This window comes from Schistocerca serialis, chromosome 5 (assembly GCF_023864345.2).
Source record: "Schistocerca serialis cubense isolate TAMUIC-IGC-003099 chromosome 5, iqSchSeri2.2, whole genome shotgun sequence".
Taxonomy (NCBI): Eukaryota; Metazoa; Arthropoda; class Insecta; order Orthoptera; family Acrididae; genus Schistocerca; species Schistocerca serialis.
Genome location: NC_064642.1, coordinates 612,414,358 through 612,433,251, shown reverse-complemented (window position 1 = coordinate 612,433,251; position 18,894 = coordinate 612,414,358). Strand labels below are relative to the sequence as shown.

The window sequence follows — 18,894 nt, the reverse complement described above, 5'->3', positions numbered from 1 at the left end:
GCAACCATCTCTTCTCACAGGTAGGAAAAAATTCAGAGCGTAGAGTTGGCCATATTGACAAACATCCCAAACAGTCTTGCCAGTCGGATTTTTGTAGTACACTGAAATGCTGATGCATTCGAAGATGAACAACATGGAATTTGTATTTACTTCGTTCGATAATGTATGAAAATGCAGTGGTCGAAAGTCGGGGCGGAGAAAATAGCTCGTCTTTCACTTTTTTTTTTTATTAAATTTATTTACTGACGCAGAGGTTTTGGCGCCAGTATTTATCTTTGTGCCTACAAAGCATGCCTGTGTAGCGCTACATATATTCGACGGCAGAAGTAAGTTGTGGCGGCACCCACCAACTTTTTTCAGAATTTCCGCTTGCTTTGCACTCGATTCTAAGCTGCAGGCGGTTTTTTGGATTACAAAAACCGGAAAAAAAGTGCGGCTTAGATTCGAGTAAATACGGTAGTTCTTAATAATTTTTACATTATGTCCTTTAAAATATTCCCTTCAAAACCCTTACACTACTCCATGGGAATTTTCCACTGCTCAAACGAGTACCTGAAGTTATCTTTTGAAAGCATATTTACATATTCCATTGATTTTTTCTTTCATGGCTTTAACACACTAAAATATTGTTGCTTTCAGTGCAGATTTCACTTTCAGGAAGAGAAAAAAAAGTGTCTCATGGAGCAAAATCTGGTGACTAGGGAGGATGTTCCAATACATGGATCTCACACTTAACCAAAAATGACTTCACAGATGTAAGGTTATTGAGCACCACTTTTGAACAAACTTTACTGTTGTAGAAATGTTCACGTAAAATCTGCCGAACTGTGTCAATTTTTACAATACCAACAACCACGTGAATACTTAATCACTGGTCTTTTCATTTAAGATCTCTAATTCTTTCAATGTTTTCATTCATAGCTGACACTGAAGGTCACCTTAGACGTGACTCATGTTCAACCTTTATTCGTACATCCTTGAACCACTTCAGTCACTCAACCAGCCTACTTGAATGGCTGAAAGGCATTAATTACTACACCTTTGTTTCAATAAAGAATGGGTGTCTGTGATTGTCTTTCTAACTTTCACTCACAGTTTCACATTAATTTGTTGCTTTTTCATTTTTTAACAGGTTGCGAATACATACACTAACACAAATGAAGGCCACGGCCCGACTGAGGGGTCAGCAGGTGAATGGGTAGCAGCAATGAAGAGGGGAGACACCATGCGATTTGGCAGTGTAGCATTTGAATTTGAGGCCTGCAATTTTTGTCAAATAAAAAATCAGTTTGGTAATTTTTTAGCCAAACCACTCATGTCTGATTAATCTTAAGTACTAATGTAGTATCTGAAAGACTGGACTACCAAACTCTTATTTAGTTGGATATTTACATGCTCCAGTAGTACATCATTCTAGGAGTTCTCCTTTGCAGCCACCTTTATCCTAATATCTCAAAGGAGAGTAATTGCTTGAAATTGGTTTGGTCTTTTCGTTTTTAGTCATCCTAGGTAAATTTAATGTATAATCAAGAACAACAGCTCCGTAAAAAAATTATCAAAGAAAAATTCCATTACAACTCAGTTTGTCTTTAGATTCTAAATATTATTCTAAGGTTTAAAATATAGCCAGAACACTACTTTTTCGTGTAAATAGAAATATTTACAGCACTCCACCTGAATACCTAATGATAGTGTAGAAAGTTAGGCTATGTTATTTCATGAGCTGTAATAAAAGCAAATAATAGTATCAACCTCCCCAAAATAGGGATATAATTATGTCCTTATGAGCTGAAGTATCTATTTCAGTCTGATGATTCAAACATATAAATCCTGAAATAGTGTTGCGTGACATATCATCTTTTGCACATAAAATTAATGCAACCTTAATCATCACCACCTTTATTGTTTAGAGCTAAAAAGTTTGATCTGCAGCACTTAAAGTATATACAATTTAATATCACCAATCATCTAAATAAATTTAACCATATTTAAAATGAACTAAATGCTTTTACCTGTTCTCCTGTCGCCTGTAATCTAAATGACAGTTGCCTGTGATAATGTTGAACGTTGGATGGAAGGCACTTTCCAAGCAATATAATGCTCGTTCATTCAGTTCTGCAGCCATCTGTAGGTCTTCACTCAGTTTACACAAATCCGACAATTGGATGAGTGCATCTACATGGTAGGGATGGTCATTGATAATTGACTGAAAAAAAGGAGTATTTATTACAATTATTGGCAAAAATAAATACGGAATGTGTTCACTTAAGTTTTGCATTTATCCATACAATTATTCATCCTACATAAACACCAGGATTAATTTATGAAAAAATGCTGAAAAATAAAAGGAATAAAGAGAGTGACGTGATCTTTGATGTTTTTTAGGCTTCATTGTTAATTATATATTGTCGAGTGTGAGGGTTACATAATCATTCCATTTTTATTCGTAATATTTCCCTAAGTGTTCTTGTTATGATGGTTTTGAAATATCACAATAGCTAACATGGTGGTGGTGGTTGTGGTTGTGGTGGTGGTGGTGGTGGTGGTGGCGGCGGCAGCGGCAGCAGTAGTAGTATTTAGTCTTATTGGGAGAATCATCTGGCATTTGTCTGAAGCAATTTAGGTACATGGTACACCTATATCAGGACATCCGGACAGAGTATGAGCTCCATCATCCAAATCTGAGGCCAGTGTCTTACCAAATGCACTACTTAATCCATTATACCTAGCATACCTACTTAATCGATTGTATCTAACATACCTCTCTCTTACGTTTGTATATACCTGGAACACATCAGTTTGATAACATCAAAAATAATTACACACTGGTGGTGCAACATGGATCCTTCCGTCCACCACAGGCTTCTCTGAACTACATTAATGGGAGTTATTCTCGCAACACATCCTTCACTCTTGTAACCATCATGGTCTCAATCTCCAGTAACCCACTGTCCCCACACCCTCTATCGGTTTCCCCTTCATCCATCTTGTCACCCCTCACAATTCATGTCCGCACATCACCTTCAGTGTGCACCGCTTCCCACCGGCTCTGACAGTCAAGCATCACATGCCTAGCTCGTGCGCCTCCACCTCTGCCTTCCATGTTCCTAGCCGGCAAACTGGCTTCCTCCCTCAGAGCTGCTAGCCACCCACACCCAAGTCCTCTTCCTGCCTCCCACTACTCTCTCCTTTTACTCACTCCACCTGACGACCCACACCCCCAACTTAGTTCATCTGTCAAAACGCACTAGCACTGTTTGTCCAGCAAGTAGGGGCATAGGCACACGTGTGTGTGTGTGTGTGTGTGTGTGTGTGTGTGTGTGTGTGTGTGTGTGTTTGGGTTGGGGGGGGGGGGGGTCGCCCACACCTATCGACGATGCAATGCTTCTGCTTTTCAGTGAGTCATCTCCTTTACTCCTGAAGTACTTACATAACCACACCTTGTTCACTTAGTCTCTCCATACTTCCCACTTCACAAAACAAACATACCTTTGGACCCCAAATGTGCTGCCACTTGTTACTCATTAGTATCTGCACAATACTGATTTATGGCTCATTTAACATGTATCTTTTTGGCAGGTCTCCTATTTAAAAATTGCTAATGACTTGAAAGATTAATACAAGGGTTGGAACTTAAATATTGGCAACTATTTATTCACATCCAATACAAAAGAGTTAAATGTTTGAAACTGTTACTGTCCTTCAAAGTAGTCACCAGTGTTGTGTATACCATTAACATTGCCTGTTCTGTTGATGGTACGAATGGAATGGTCTAAAGATATGGTGATTCTCGTGTACGACTGTGATAGTGTTATCCTAATGCACTACGTTCCTCCACGCAGACCGTCAATGCACAGCATTACTGCTCATTTTTGTAGCCTCACTTGCGACCAGCTTTGCGAAAGAAGCAGCGACACTTTCTGCGCAACCCACCCATCATTTTGCATGACAATGCGCAGGCGCATACAGCGCAAGCTGTGGCTGCTCTGTTCGGTCGATGGAACTGGGAAGAACTGTACCATCCACCATACTCCCTGGACTTAAGTCCTTTTAACTTTGATTTGATTCCAAAGATGAAGGAACCACTTCGTGGCATTTGCTTCAGAACTGTTCCGGAGATTCCAAAGGCAGTAGACCACTACATTTGCACCATCAACAGAACAGGCTCTGTTAACGGCATGCTACGCCTTCCACATCACTGGCAACGGGTTCTACATAATGCTGGTGACTACTCTGAAGGACAGTAACAGATGCTAACATGTAACTCTTTTGTATTGGTTGTGAATAAATAGTTGTCACTATATAAGTTCTAACCCTCAAACTTTAATAAATATTATTTAAAATCTTTTTTGTACACAATTTCTTTGCACAAGCAAGCACACATTCACGAGAAAAATAAAACGCGTGGTAAAATAACGAAGCTTATGAAAAGACAGGACATAAAACAACTGTATTGATCAGTAAGTCACTGTAAACCTTACCTCCAAAAACTTAAATAGCTCTGACTACATACAAAATTTTAAAACTTTCACAACATTTGCATTCTTGTCAGATAAAACTGGTGGTAGAAGCTTAGGAAATATGATGGCTGCCCTCTAGTCAACAAATAAAATATTTCACATTAAAATATCATTTATAGATAAGGTATCAATGCAAGTATCACAACTGGTGGATTCTATTATCCACAAAGGCAACAGCAGGTATTGTGGCATTGATTTTAACAATTCATTTTATGAGATTGGATTCATAATATGTACTAAAGCTGAGAGGTCATTTTGTTCCCAAAATTTTCAAAGTACCTGAGTAGGGCATTTGTGTGACTGGTGTTGTAGGATGTTACTTGGACATAAGCATGTTACACACAAATTCTTTTCCTCTGGGTGAAAGATGTTCACAATGAAGTGACAGTTGCGTTACTGAGATGAGTTACAATTTGCTATTCTTCATATTTTTGTCCTAAATCTAATCCCTTCCTAGAAACTTATAATAGCTTGACTTTTTGCTTTGAAAGTCACCTTGTTGCCAGTCTTAGTTTCCTGTACTCCCATTTCTTCCAGGTCCCTTTGAGCCTTTTGGATCTAGTATACTTTGGTTCTCTTTCTCACAAGGAACTACATTATCTTATGAGTCAGCCTCTGCTGGGCCTTTCTAAGGATGTGACCAAAGAACATCTTCATTGTGTGGGATCATCTCTATTCAGGTAAACACTTCTTGGTTCATTAGTCTTTTATCCGACTGTCTTCTGTTCTTCAAGATAGCAATACCCTCCCTTCTGATATTCTACAAACTTAAGTCTTTTAAATAATCCTGTTCCTATGAGGTTCAGACTCCCTTTTGTGTATAAAATTTCAGGGCAGATTACTGTCTCATAATGTTTTAATATAGCATGGATCAATAGTGTCTTCTTATTGTAGATACTGACAATGAATTTTTATGTTAACTTCATCTTTTTATTCGTGCTCCCACAGCATTTTTTCTATCACACTAGTTCCCTAATGATTCCGACAATATCGCAATACTGTCTATGATTGCCAAATGATCTACCTGTATTCTTTTTTCCTCATATATTCCTCTTTTCGTGCATCCCAGTCATAAACCACCACTCCTTTCATTTCTCGTCACATTCTCTGAGCAACTCATCACAGTGTAGTTAAAGAGGCGAAGTCTGCCTTCCTGCCTGACTGCAGCTTTGATCTTTACCACTTTGTTAGTCACGCTAGAACTTTGACGGCACCTCTCAATCAGAAAATTTATTTTCATACATGTATTATCAAAAAGTTAGTTCCTACCTCTCATATCCACAGGAAATGAAACAATTGATAAAGCACTTCCGATAAAAACGTTAGCTTTTTTTAATTTTTATCCACTTTTTCTATAAATTTATGAAGAATGACAGCCGTTTCTCATGTTCTGCCTTTTGAATGAGAAATTCACTATTTTTTTGAAACAAAATTATCCATTTTCCTCATTTGGAACTCTCAGATCGATAGAAACTATCCATGTACCTATTAGTGATGCGCCTAACCAGCTGTTAAGGCTTATGAAAAGTTCGTCCTACACTTGACCTAGGATGTCATGTTAAGATCGTTTGGTCACTTCAGTGGATGATCTATCCAAACTCATCTCCTCCAAAGTTTGAGACAGGGTCTGTTTCTACACTAAATCATAGGCTTTCTTGAAGTCTATGAATGTGTGCACAAAATTCTTGCTCTATTTTTTATGTGCCACTACAAGTTTCAGATTCAAGATTTGTTCTGCACATGATCAGCCCTTTTTGAAGCCTCCTTGGTACTCACTGACATGTACATGTAGTTGCTTTCCCATTCCACACACCAACGCTTTTGAGAATACCTTTTAAGTCACTGGTATTAATGACATTCTTCTGAAGACCACGGATCCAAGTTATCTTCACTTCTGTATAGGATGTATCAGTGCTAACAGTCACTGAATCTTCATATTAACATTGTGTATTCCAGATGCAATACAAAACACAATAATATGGTTCTTTTTTAACTTATCAGTCACTACATAGAAACTGCGTACCTGTGTGAGGGGAGAGGGTGGAAGAGAGAGAGGGGGGGCAAGAAAGACAGAGAGAAGGGGGGGGGGCAAGAAAGACAGAGAGACAGGGGGGTGGGGCAAGAAAGAGAGAGAGAGGGGGGGTGGGGCAAGAAAGACAGAGAGAGAGGGGGGTGGGGCAAGAAAGAGAGAGAGAGAGAGAGAGAGAGATAGAGAGAGAGATGGGGGGGCAAGAAAGAGAGAGAGGGGGCAAGAGAGAGAGAGAGAGGGGGGGGCAAGAGAGAGAGAGAGAGGGGGCAAGAGAGAGAGAGAGGGGGGGGCAAGAAAGAGAGAGAGGGGGGGCAAGAAAGAGAAAGGGGGGGGCAAGAAAGAGAAAGGGGGGGGGCAAGAAAGAGAGAGAGGGGGGGCAATAAAGAGAGAGAGGGGGGGCAAGAGAGAGAGGGGGGGCAAGAGAGAGAGGGGGGGGCAAGAGAGAGAGGGGGGCAAGAGAGAGAGGGGGGGCAAGAGAGAGAGGGGGGGCAAGAGAGAGAGGGGGGGCAAGAGAGAGAGGGGGGGCAAGAGAGAGAGGGGGGGCAAGAGAGAGAGGGGGGGCAAGAGAGAGAGGGGGGGCAAGAGAGAGAGGGGGGGCAAGAGAGAGAGGGGGGGCAAGAGAGAGAGAGGGGGGGCAAGAGAGAGAGGGGGGGCAAGAGAGAGAGGGGGGGCAAGAGAGAGAGGGGGGCAAGAGAGAGAGGGGGGCAAGAGAGAGAGGGGGGCAAGAGAGAGAGGGGGGCAAGAGAGAGAGGGGGGCAAGAGAGAGAGGGGGGCAAGAGAGAGAGGGGGGCAAGAGAGAGAGGGGGGGCAAGAGAGAGAGGGGGGCAAGAGAGAGAGGGGGGGGCAAGAGAGAGAGGGGGGGCAAGAGAGAGAGGGGGGCAAGAGAGAGAGGGGGGGCAAGAGAGAGAGGGGGGGCAAGAGAGAGAGGGGGGGCAAGAGAGAGAGGGGGGGCAAGAGAGAGAGGGGGGGCAAGAGAGAGAGGGGGGGCAAGAGAGAGAGGGGGGGCAAGAGAGAGAGGGGGGGCAAGAGAGAGAGGGGGGCAAGAGAGAGAGGGGGGGCAAGAGAGAGAGGGGGGGGCAAGAGAGAGAGGGGGGGCAAGAGAGAGAGGGGGGGCAAGAGAGAGAGGGGGGGCAAGAGAGAGAGGGGGGGCAAGAGAGAGAGGGGGGGCAAGAGAGAGAGGGGGGGCAAGAGAGAGAGGGGGGGCAAGAGAGAGAGGGGGGGCAAGAGAGAGAGGGGGGGCAAGAGAGAGAGGGGGGGCAAGAGAGAGAGGGGGGGCAAGAGAGAGAGAGGGGGGCAAGAGAGAGAGAGGGGGGCAAGAGAGAGAGAGGGGGGCAAGAGAGAGAGAGGGGGGCAAGAGAGAGAGAGGGGGGCAAGAGAGAGAGAGGGGGGCAAGAGAGAGAGAGGGGGCAAGAGAGAGAGAGGGGGGCAAGAGAGAGAGGGGGGGGCAAGAGAGAGAGGGGGGGCAAGAGAGAGAGGGGGGGCAAGAGAGAGAGGGGGGGCAAGAGAGCGAGGGGGGCAAGAGAGAGAGGGGGGGCAAGAGAGAGGGGGGGGCAAGAGAGAGAGGGGGGGCAAGAGAGAGAGGGGGGCAAGAGAGAGAGGGGGGGCAAGAGAGAGAGGGGGGGCAAGAGAGAGAGGGGGGGCAAGAGAGAGAGGGGGGCAAGAGAGAGAGGGGGGCAAGAGAGAGAGGGGGGCAAGAGAGAGAGGGGGGCAAGAGAGAGAGGGGGGGCAAGAGAGAGGGGGGGGGCAAGAGAGAGGGGGGGGCAAGAGAGAGAGGGGGGGCAAGAGAGAGAGGGGGGGCAAGAGAGAGAGAGGGGGCAAGAGAGAGAGAGGGGGCAAGAGAGAGAGAGGGGGGGCAAGAGAGAGAGAGGGGGGCAAGAGAGAGAGAGGGGGGGCAAGAGAGAGAGAGGGGGGGCAAGAGAGAGAGAGGGGGGGCAAGAGAGAGAGGGGGGGCAAGAGAGAGAGGGGGGGCAAGAGAGAGAGGGGGGGCAAGAGAGAGAGGGGGGGCAAGAGAGAGAGGGGGGGCAAGAGAGAGAGGGGGGCAAGAGAGAGAGGGGGGCAAGAGAGAGAGGGGGGGCAAGAGAGAGAGGGGGGGCAAGAGAGAGAGGGGGGGCAAGAGAGAGAGGGGGGGCAAGAGAGAGAGGGGGGGCAAGAGAGAGAGGGGGGGCAAGAGAGAGAGGGGGGGCAAGAGAGAGAGGGGGGGCAAGAGAGAGAGGGGGGGCAAGAGAGAGAGGGGGGGCAAGAGAGAGAGGGGGGGCAAGAGAGAGAGGGGGGCAAGAGAGAGAGGGGGGCAAGAGAGAGAGGGGGGCAAGAGAGAGAGGGGGGCAAGAGAGAGAGGGGGGCAAGAGAGAGAGGGGGGGCAAGAGAGAGAGGGGGGCAAGAGAGAGAGGGGGGCAAGAGAGAGAGGGGGGCAAGAGAGAGAGGGGGGCAAGAGAGAGAGGGGGGCAAGAGAGAGAGGGGGGCAAGAGAGAGGGGGGGGGCAAGAGAGAGGGGGGGGCAAGAGAGAGGGGGGGCAAGAGAGAGGGGGGGGGCAAGAGCGAGAGGGGGGGCAAGAGCGAGAGGGGGGGCAAGAGAGAGAGGGGGGGCAAGAGAGAGAGGGGGGGCAAGAGAGAGAGGGGGGGCAAGAGAGAGAGGGGGGGCAAGAGAGAGAGGGGGGCAAGAGAGAGAGGGGGGCAAGAGAGAGAGGGGGGCAAGAGAGAGAGGGGGGGCAAGAGAGAGAGGGGGGGCAAGAGAGAGAGGGGGGGCAAGAGAGAGAGGGGGGGCAAGAGAGAGAGGGGGGGCAAGAGCGAGAGGGGGGGCAAGAGCGAGAGGGGTGGCAAGAGAGAGAGGGGGGCAAGAGAGAGAGGGGGGCAAGAGAGAGAGGGGGGCAAGAGAGAGAGGGGGGCAAGAGAGAGAGGGGGGCAAGAGAGAGAGGGGGGGCAAGAGAGAGAGGGGGGGCAAGAGAGAGAGGGGGGGCAAGAGCTAGAGGGGGGGCAAGAGAGAGAGGGGGGCAAGAGAGAGAGGGGGGGCAAGAGAGAGAGGGGGGGCAAGAGAGAGAGGGGGGGCAAGAGAGAGAGGGGGGGCAAGAGAGAGAGGGGGGCAAGAGAGAGAGGGGGGGCAAGAAAGAGAGAGGGGGGGCAAGAAAGAGAGAGGGGGGCAAGAAAGAGAGAGGGGGGCAAGAAAGAGAGAGGGGGGCAAGAAAGAGAGAGGGGGGCAAGAAAGAGAGAGGGGGGAGATAGGGGGGCAAGAAAGAGAGAGAGAGGGGGGAGATAGGGGGGCAAGAAAGAGAGAGATAGGGGGCAAGAAAGAGAGAGGGGGGAGATAGGGGGGCAAGAAAGAGAGAGATAGGGGGCAAGATAGAGAGAAGGGGCGAGAGAGAGAGAGAGAGAGAGAGAGATTCATTACCACAATGTTATCTGGATTCAGGCTATCAACAGCTTCCAGGAACTTCTTCTGCACCTGCCGATAATTTGCATTATGTTCATACGCAAATGTTGGAGAAGAAACCACACGCATTGATATACCTGGAAAAAAAGAAAGCAGAATCATAAACTTTAAATTATTTAATGTTAGCAGATTCTGTGGTTAGCATGTTAGGGAAGGTCATTCTGAGGTGGAACAAATAAGTGCAAGCAATTTCAACTAGACAAAGATCCAGAATAAGAGAAGAAGGTTCCAGTAAGTGGAGTAAGGGTGGAGTAGTAATGAAAGGCTGGTGTGTGTGTGTGTGTGTGTGTGTGTGTGTGTGTGTGTACACACACACATGGGGGGGGGGGGGAGGTGAGGGGGAAGGGGAAGGGGAGGTGAAGGGGGAGGGAATATGGTATGGAATGACTGGAGGCAAAATGAATATAAGTCTTGCCTGGGTCTTTGATTGACACTGGCCAGCAGATGCAAGAGGACTGTAAGGAGTGTTTGGATACAGGGCACAAATCTGTTTATGAAAAAGGTTGAGAGGGTAGTTTCAGTCTAAAAAGTAATGAGTAAGATAATCACTGTACGAGGTGGACTGCATATTGATACAAAAATAGTGTCTGCAGGAGACCAAGTGAGTTCACAGACTTTTTGACATGATAGGAGCTATTATAGTGGACATATTGCTGATGATTGTTATGAATAATGTGAACAGAACAAATGGGGGAGGAGGTATTGAGGATCTGGAAGAATGAGGAAGCTGCTGAGTGTGACCTGTCAGTCAGATGGGGTGTTAAGCTGGACAACAATCTAGTGTTCTTCAAGAGGGATAGATTATGTGCCAGATCCAGATCCCACCCTCTCACTGGATTTCATCCATGAAAGCATAAACAATGCTAAACTACACCAGTACTCATCCCCATACTCCATTCAGTGAAACTATAAACCTGACAAATAACAAGTTGGACATTGTGTTGCAATACATTTTCATGCACCTTTATCAGCTGTGCCAACCTTATAACATGTCCCCAAAACCTCACACGTGTCGGTGTCCATCAATAAATCTTGTCACTGTGGCAGAAGTATGTTGAGGGAATGGAACTATGGCTAATAATACATTTTTCACACACAATTTCTTGACAAGCAAATTTGTGCATAACACAATATATGATACCCTACTAATGTAAGATTGAAATTGTCATAAACTGCATTGCAACTTGAGCTTGAGAGAGAGAGAGAGAGAGAGAGAGAGAGAGAGCCCTAACCATAGCTGCAATGATTTGATTTTTGTAAAATGGAAATTAAGTATGCAAAAATTAAGTGATCATGTTACCCCAAGTTCCGGATCATTTTCTCTGGAAATTACATTTCCTGAATAGTGCGATGGGACTTAAGGAAATTTGTGCTCAAGAAATTGTTCCCATAATCAAACTTCACCTTACAGTATTCTTTTCAGAATTTCTTAGATCTCTCAAATATACAACCAATGTTTGGAGAGGAATTCTAAACAAAACTGCATTGATATTAACAATAAATCTGAATAATCATACTTCAAATTTATTAGATACAAAGGAACATGTAAATGTACACAGGAATTGTAACATCTATCATGTTCTGCCTATGCAACTCTAATTACCATTAGCAAATTACTCATACTGAGCAGTTGCTATCTGAGCTTCACATATTATTTCGATATAACTTATCTAAAATGTAACTCTTAGTTTACCACACCGTCTATATAATTTTGTAAATATATGTGTAGTTTTTTATCAGATTGTGAGTACTATTGTGTAGAACTAATGAAGCCCCTCTTTTAACAGCAGAACTTCAGAACTTCAAATCTTACACAAACTTAATGAGACAAAACTATTTAAAGCTACTTAAGATACAGTATCTACTTCTGATGTTGTGTATTAGAACTGTAGTGGAGCTAGGAAGACATGTGAAAATACAATGTTTTCCAAATTGAATATTAGCCTACTTTAATCATCAGCAGGATCTTGGAATATATTTAACATTGATAATGATAAAGGTAACGAGTTGCTAAGAAGTGAGTATTTGAACTACCAGCCACGGTGAGACTGATGACTCGGTGGTAGTAAGTGTGCTAGATTACCAACTTTTTATAATGTGTAATACTGTATTTGTGAGCGAGAGCACCATTTTTGAGACTAGCATTTAAGCAACAAAAGCAAAGCACCGGTCCGTGAACAGTGAATATAGCATCTCAGCTGTATTCAACCTGACTGTGTGCACCATGAAAGATACAACAAAAGGTAATAGGTACTGGACTGGAAGAGGAATGAGTAAAAATGGGCAGTGAAAAATGGATTACAGAAAAAAAAAATTTTGTATACTTTTGAGCCTATTGCGTATCTAGAAAGGATGGACCTTCCCAGGATAGAAAGCAAAAATTTTCGAAAACTGAATTGTTATCTAACACTGCAGAGTATCCTCAGATTGTGCCAATCAATAGTTATGAACTAGTGACAAGGACATTAGAGAGTAGTGCTCAGCTGGAATTTAAATACAAGCAGGAACGATTGTCAATGTGGGGTAGTGCAAGTAAATCCAACAAGGGGACAGGTTTGCAGTCAGTCTTGCAAGGAATAAATCAAATGTCTATTAGCATTAAGCAAGACTCAGACAATAAATTTTCAACTGTGAACCAAATGTTTGCTAGCTTTCAGCAAGTTCTCTATTATAAACCAAATGTTTCTTAGCATGAAACAAGACTCAGACTATACATTTAGAGATCTTGAAATCCACTCTGATCATCAAATATCTTCAGTGGCAGACAACATAATACAGCTGTCAGTCCCTGGGGGGTGATAAGATACAGCATGATGTAGAAAAGCTGGAAAGTATTATACTGAAATTCTCCAAGTGGCACAAAGTTCATCGTAATTAACAGATAAGAAATGTTTGTGATAATTTTAGTTTGGCACTGTCTCGAGTGCAACATATCAATTATGATCATCTCTTCATGTTATCGCAGGCCAACATGCATTGCACAGTTACTGCATACGTGGCGTGGCAGGAGCTCTATGAAGATTTTATGATTCCACGTTGCCTGTGGCTAAGAGCTCTGTTGCAGTCTCAGCCAGCAGTCAGTCAGATACCTCAGCCAGCAGTCAGATACCTAAGCCCCAGTGATTTAAGATTGATATTATAAGTGACAGCATGTGCTTAGCAGTGGCACAGTTGAATCTCACTTCTACAAATTCCATAGTGATGATTTTGATTTGAGTTGCCACATGCCTGTCAGATGTGGTGGTCAAGTTCTGCAGACTACTAACTTCAGTAGATTAATCTGTTCTAACTACAGTATGGATTCATGTATCTAGCATCATTAGATGATTTATGTAATATCACTGAGGTCTAGTAGACTGAACAAGTTAACATCAGTGCAGGTTGCACCTGGCTGGCTCTGTGTAGTGATTTGGTGCCATTTACAATCTGAAGCATGTTGGATATTTATGACTGGGACCGATTTTGGAACTAATTTCAGCATGTTGGAGAAGTCACTTGGCTGCACTCATTAAGATGCGCATCCTGTATGTTTGATTCAGCAGCGTATTAATAGTATAACTAACGTTAATTCTTTAACCGACCCAGATTCTACTACATAAAATTGATGTAAGTTTTTTTAAATTTTTTTAGTGATCAGTTATATTACCATGGTATTTTTTTGCAAGCGATAAGTGATTTTATGTAAACAGTGTATTGCACAGTCACTAGCATTAACCATGCCTGTTGCACTCCATGATGTGCTAATGGAAGATGAAGATTTATAAAACAGTTATGTACACTAAATTATGTGCTTTAGCTGATCAGTTAATGTTTTTCTGGTCCTATTATGAAAGCATTTGACATTTCTGCTACAGAGCTAGATATGGTTTGAGTACTTTAATGTTTTGAGCTATTGGCTTAAAGCAGTGGTTCCCATCCTGGGGTTAATTACCCCCTGAGGGGTAAAAACTAAAGATTTGATTCTATTTCAGTCACGAAACTAAATTATTTTCAAAAGATCATTGCTATTAATCACAACTTTGTAAGACTTCAATATTGATTAGATAAGTTACCAATAATCACTTTTTCTCAATTAGTAACATTAATGCATTCGAGGTTACAGGCTCCTCACATAGTCCACCTACTGCACATACATTTTGTGCTTTGTCCCGTACATCACTGATGATAAAAGTGAGACATATATGTAATAAATGCTAAATATCTCAAGAAACATCATCTCCAAGTTGTAGATAGTACCTGCAGTAGTCCAGAAATTGTTTCAGATACATTTATTAATTGACAGCTTGACACAGCAGTAACTACATAAGGGCTGCTATAGTACTGTACACAGCTTTATTATTATTATTATTATTATTATTATTATTGTTGTTGTTGTTATTTGAGAGGTTAGACACAAAGCATTAACAACCTGTAGTCTTCCAATTTCTGCCAGTTCAGAAGTAAGGAGTGCAGCAATGAAGTTTACAGTGCGCACGTCTGAACTTGTTTGATTTTAAATGGTGTTGCAGTGTGCAGGTCATATTGGTTCAACTTGTGTAAATGATTTGAGTTTAACAAGTGCTACAATGGAGAGGAGTCACGCAGGGGAAGCATTTTTTGTAATAATTGTGTACCCTCACTGTGGATAGTTAGCTTTCTTTTCTGAGAAGAAGTTGTGGGTAGCTCTTGTGATGCACCATGAATTCCTTCGTCATTCATTCTGACATATACAAACTAAACATCATACATCATTTAAAAAATAAAAATGTCCTAAGAAATGTCCTACTATTTAGTCAGGCACTAAAGTTGATGATAAGGAGGGGCAGGTGGGAGGGGGTGGGGATAGAGGGGTGGGACAGATGGCGGTGGAGGGAGGAGGGCCAGGGGCATTACCTAATGCCTGATTGCACTCAGGGTTAATAGTTTAAGATCAGTTGGGAACCACTGGTTTAAAGGCTCTGGGTTAGTTGCATACTGATTAGAAGTTATACTTTAAAATGAAATCACTTTTTTGCTTGGGTGATCACTCCATTTTCAAATGATTAATTTAGTCTCAGTATTGCTTCTTCTCCATGTCTACTTACATTAATATGTTGCATCTGTGACCATTTTACAATGCAAACTTTTCTCTGTTCTTGTTAGATTATCGAACAGTACAGGGTGATTCAAAAAGAATACCACAACTTTAAAAATGTGTATTTAATGAAAGAAACATAATATAACCTTCTGTTATACATCATTACAAAGAGTATTTAAAAAGGTTTTTTTTCACTCAAAAACAAGTTCAGAGATGTTCAATATGGCCCCCTCCAGACACACGAGCAATATCAACCCGATACTCCAGCTCGTTCCACACTCTCTGTAGCATATCAAGCGTAACAGTTTGGATAGCTGCTGTTATTTCTCGTTTCAAATCATCAATGGTGGCTGGGAGAGGTGGCCGAAACACCATATCCTTAACATACCCCCATAAGAAAAAATCGCAGGGGGTAAGATCAGGGCTTCTTGGAGGCCAGTGATGAAGTGCTCTGTCACGGGCTGCCTGGCGGCCGATCCATCGCCTCGGGTAGTTGACGTTCAGGTAGTTACGGACAGATAAGTGCCAATGTGGTGGCGCTCCATCCTGCTGAAATATGAATTGTTGTGCTTCTTGTTCGAGTTGAGGGAACAGCCAATTCTCTAACATCTCCAGATACTGTAGTCCAGTTACAGTAGCACCTCCAAAGAAAAAGGGACCAAAAACTTTATTGGCTGAAATGGCACAGAAAACGTTCACCTTAGGCGAGTCACGTTCATACTGAGTTGTTTACCGCGGACTCTCAGTGCCCCATATACAGACATTGTGACGGTTGACTTTCCCGTTAGTGTGGAAAGTTGCTTCATCACTAAACACAATCTTTGAAACGAAAGATTCATCTGTTTCCATTTGAGCAAGGATAAAATCACAGAAATCGATTCTTTTAATCTTATCAGCTGCAGACAGTGCTTGAACCAATTTCAGACGATAAGGTTTCATAACTAACCTTTTTCGTAGGACTCTCCAAACAGTTGATTGTGGAATTTGCAGCTCTCTGCTAGCTCTGCGAGTCGATTTTCCTGGGCTGCGAACAAATGCTTGCTGGATGCGTGCTACATTTTCATCACTCGTTCTCGGCCGTCCAGAACTTTTCCCTTTGCACAAACACCCATTCTCTGTAAACTGTTCATACCAACGTTTAATACACCACCTATCAGGAGGTTTAACACCATACTTCGTTCGAAATGCACGCTGAACAACTGTCGTCGATTCACTTCAGCCGTACTCAATAACACAAAAAGCTTTCTGTTGAGCGGTCGCCATCTTAGCATCAACTGACGCTGATGCCTAGTCAACAGCACCTCAAGCGAACAAATGTACAACTAAATGAAACTTTATAGCTCCCTTAATTCGCCGACAGATAGTGCTTAGCTCTGCCTTTTGTCGTTGCAGAGTTTTAAATTCCTAAAGTTGTGGTATTCTTTTTGAATCACCCTGTATATAACCATCTCAACAGCTGTGCCCAAAAGCGGAGGTCAAGCCTGAACTGGCTTCCGAACTGCTGTGATGAAAGTCTTTTATAATTGTTAAATTCAACACTGTGCAAGAATTCAAATTAACATATTTTCTCTTTCACTTATTATTGCCGGTCGGGGTGGCCGAGCGGTTCTAGGTGCTACAGTCTGGAACCGCGCGACCCTACGGTCGCAGGTTCGAATCCTGCCTCGGGCATGGATGTGTGTGATGTCCTTAGGTTAGTTAGTTTTAAGTAGTTCTAGGGAACTGATGACCTCAGAAGTTAAGTCCCATAGTGCTCAGAGCCATTTGAACCATTTCTTCCGCTTATTGACTTAAAGTTTTCAAGACAGCATGGTCATATTGGTTCAACTCGTGTAAATGATTTGAGTTTAACAATCTTCACTATTAATTGTGATGTTTGTTAAATTAAAAATTGAAATGAAGGGTTGTGAAATTTTATTTAGTTAAAGTTTTTTGAGGCCTGGTACCTTCCGCTCACCCAAATCCTCACTAGTAATTTCAGATGGTAGCTGCAGAATGTGGTTATTTGAATTAAACAGTAGTTATCATACCAGGAAGGAAACTGAATGTAAGCTGTACTGTTAATTATACTTGTACCATTTGGTTATAATTAAAGTGCAGTTACTCATGGATGTCCACTTGGTAGATATGCTAATGCATTAATGCGGAACCTATTTACTCTGGAAAAAATAGTTCCAATCATGGCCACCAGGTGCAAATTTGTTGCTGTACACTATTTGTATGACAGTATGACATCCACACCATCATTTGACAAGCCATTAGATGAGTGAACAGTGTGGTCACTGAAAAGTGAGACTATCTGATGTTAATGAAACTATTTCATGTGAATGGTGGCAACTACAGTACTGCATTGAGAGAGTATTGCCCACTGGAAGGTCTGAGGAGATGCTTGATGTCATTAAATCATTTAAAGAAGATAATGAAATTCAAAAATGCAGGAAAACTTTGTGTGGCACCTCGGAGAAGAAAGTGTTCTATTCCAATGGAAGTTACCGATGAGGTTGCTGTTGCTGTAGAACACCATGCAGAACATGCCCCAGGTAATGTTGGTGCTTGTGCAGTGTCACAAGAATTGGTTGTACCATGGTCAACAAGCAGTAAAGGAAACAAAAGAAAAATTTGGAGTAGGTATTAAAATCCATGGAGAAGAAATAAAAACTTTGAGGTTCGCCGATGACATTGTAGTTTTGTCAGAGACACCGAAGGACTTGGAAGAGCAGTTGAACGGAATGGACAGTGTCTTGAAAGGAGGATATAAGATGAACATCAACAAAAGCAAAACGAGAATAATGGAATGTAGTCGAATTAAGTTGGGTGATGCCGAGGGAATTAGATTAGGAAATAAGACAAAGTAGTAAAGGAGTTTTGCTATTTGGGGAGCAAAATAACTGATGACGGTCAAAGTAGAGAGGATATAAAATGTAGACTGGCAATGGCAAGGAAAGCATTTCTGAAGAAGAGAAATTTGTTAACATCGAGTATAGATTTAAGTGTCAGAAAGTCGTTTCTGAAAGTATTTGTATGGAGTGTAGCCATGTATGGAAGTGAAATATGGACGATACATAGTTTAGACAAGAAGAGAATAGAAGCTTTCGAAATGTGGTGCTACAGAAGAATGATGAAGATTAGATGGGTAGATCACATAACTAACGAAGAGGTACTGAATAGGATTGGGGAGAAGAGGAACTTGTGGCACAACTTGACTAGAAGAAGGGATCGGTTGGCAGGACGTGTTCTGAGGCATCAAGGGATCACCAATTTAGTATTGGAGGGCAGCATGGAGCGTAAAAAATTGTAGAGGAAGACCAAGAGATGAATACACTAAGCAGATTCAGAAGGATGTAGGCTGCAGTATGTACTGAGAGATGAAGAAGCTTGCACAGGATGGAGTAGCATGGAGAGCTGCATCAAACCAGTCTCAGGACTGACCACCACCACCACCACCACCACCACCACCAACACAACAACAACAGTATAAAGATACCATTTCTTGTCACCAGTAATCATGCATGGTAGGAAAGGTCAGCATTGTTCACATGCCAATTGATGAGAAACACACAGACGTAGATATAACCATCCACTAACTTTTGTGGTTTTGGATTGGGGCATGTGGTACCCTTAGACCCAATTTCAGAACCTTCCCCATTGCATACAAATGTCGCGTTATGGTGAAATGATCACATTTGCCAGTTCCTGAGTACAGTGACGTGGATCACTGTGATTAATTCATTTAAATGATCTTCATCAAACCCCAAAAGTCTTCCTGAATGTACAGTGTCACTAATGTCAAAATAATCCTCCATAAAACAAGAAAACAACTTTCTTGCAGTGCTCTGTTCAATGGCATTATCTCCATACACAGTACA

The 18,894-nt window shown here is 43.3% G+C and overlaps 1 protein-coding gene across 1 annotated transcript in view; it reads right to left on the bottom strand.

Annotated features, from left to right (window-relative positions):
- LOC126482358 (transcription factor 25) overlaps positions 1-18,894 on the bottom strand; it is a 137,004-nt gene that overhangs the window by 45,803 nt on the left and 72,307 nt on the right. Inside the window, 2 exon segments of the mRNA XM_050106438.1 lie at positions 2,013-2,206; positions 9,931-10,049. Coding sequence (XP_049962395.1) covers positions 2,013-2,206; positions 9,931-10,049 — 313 coding nt within the window.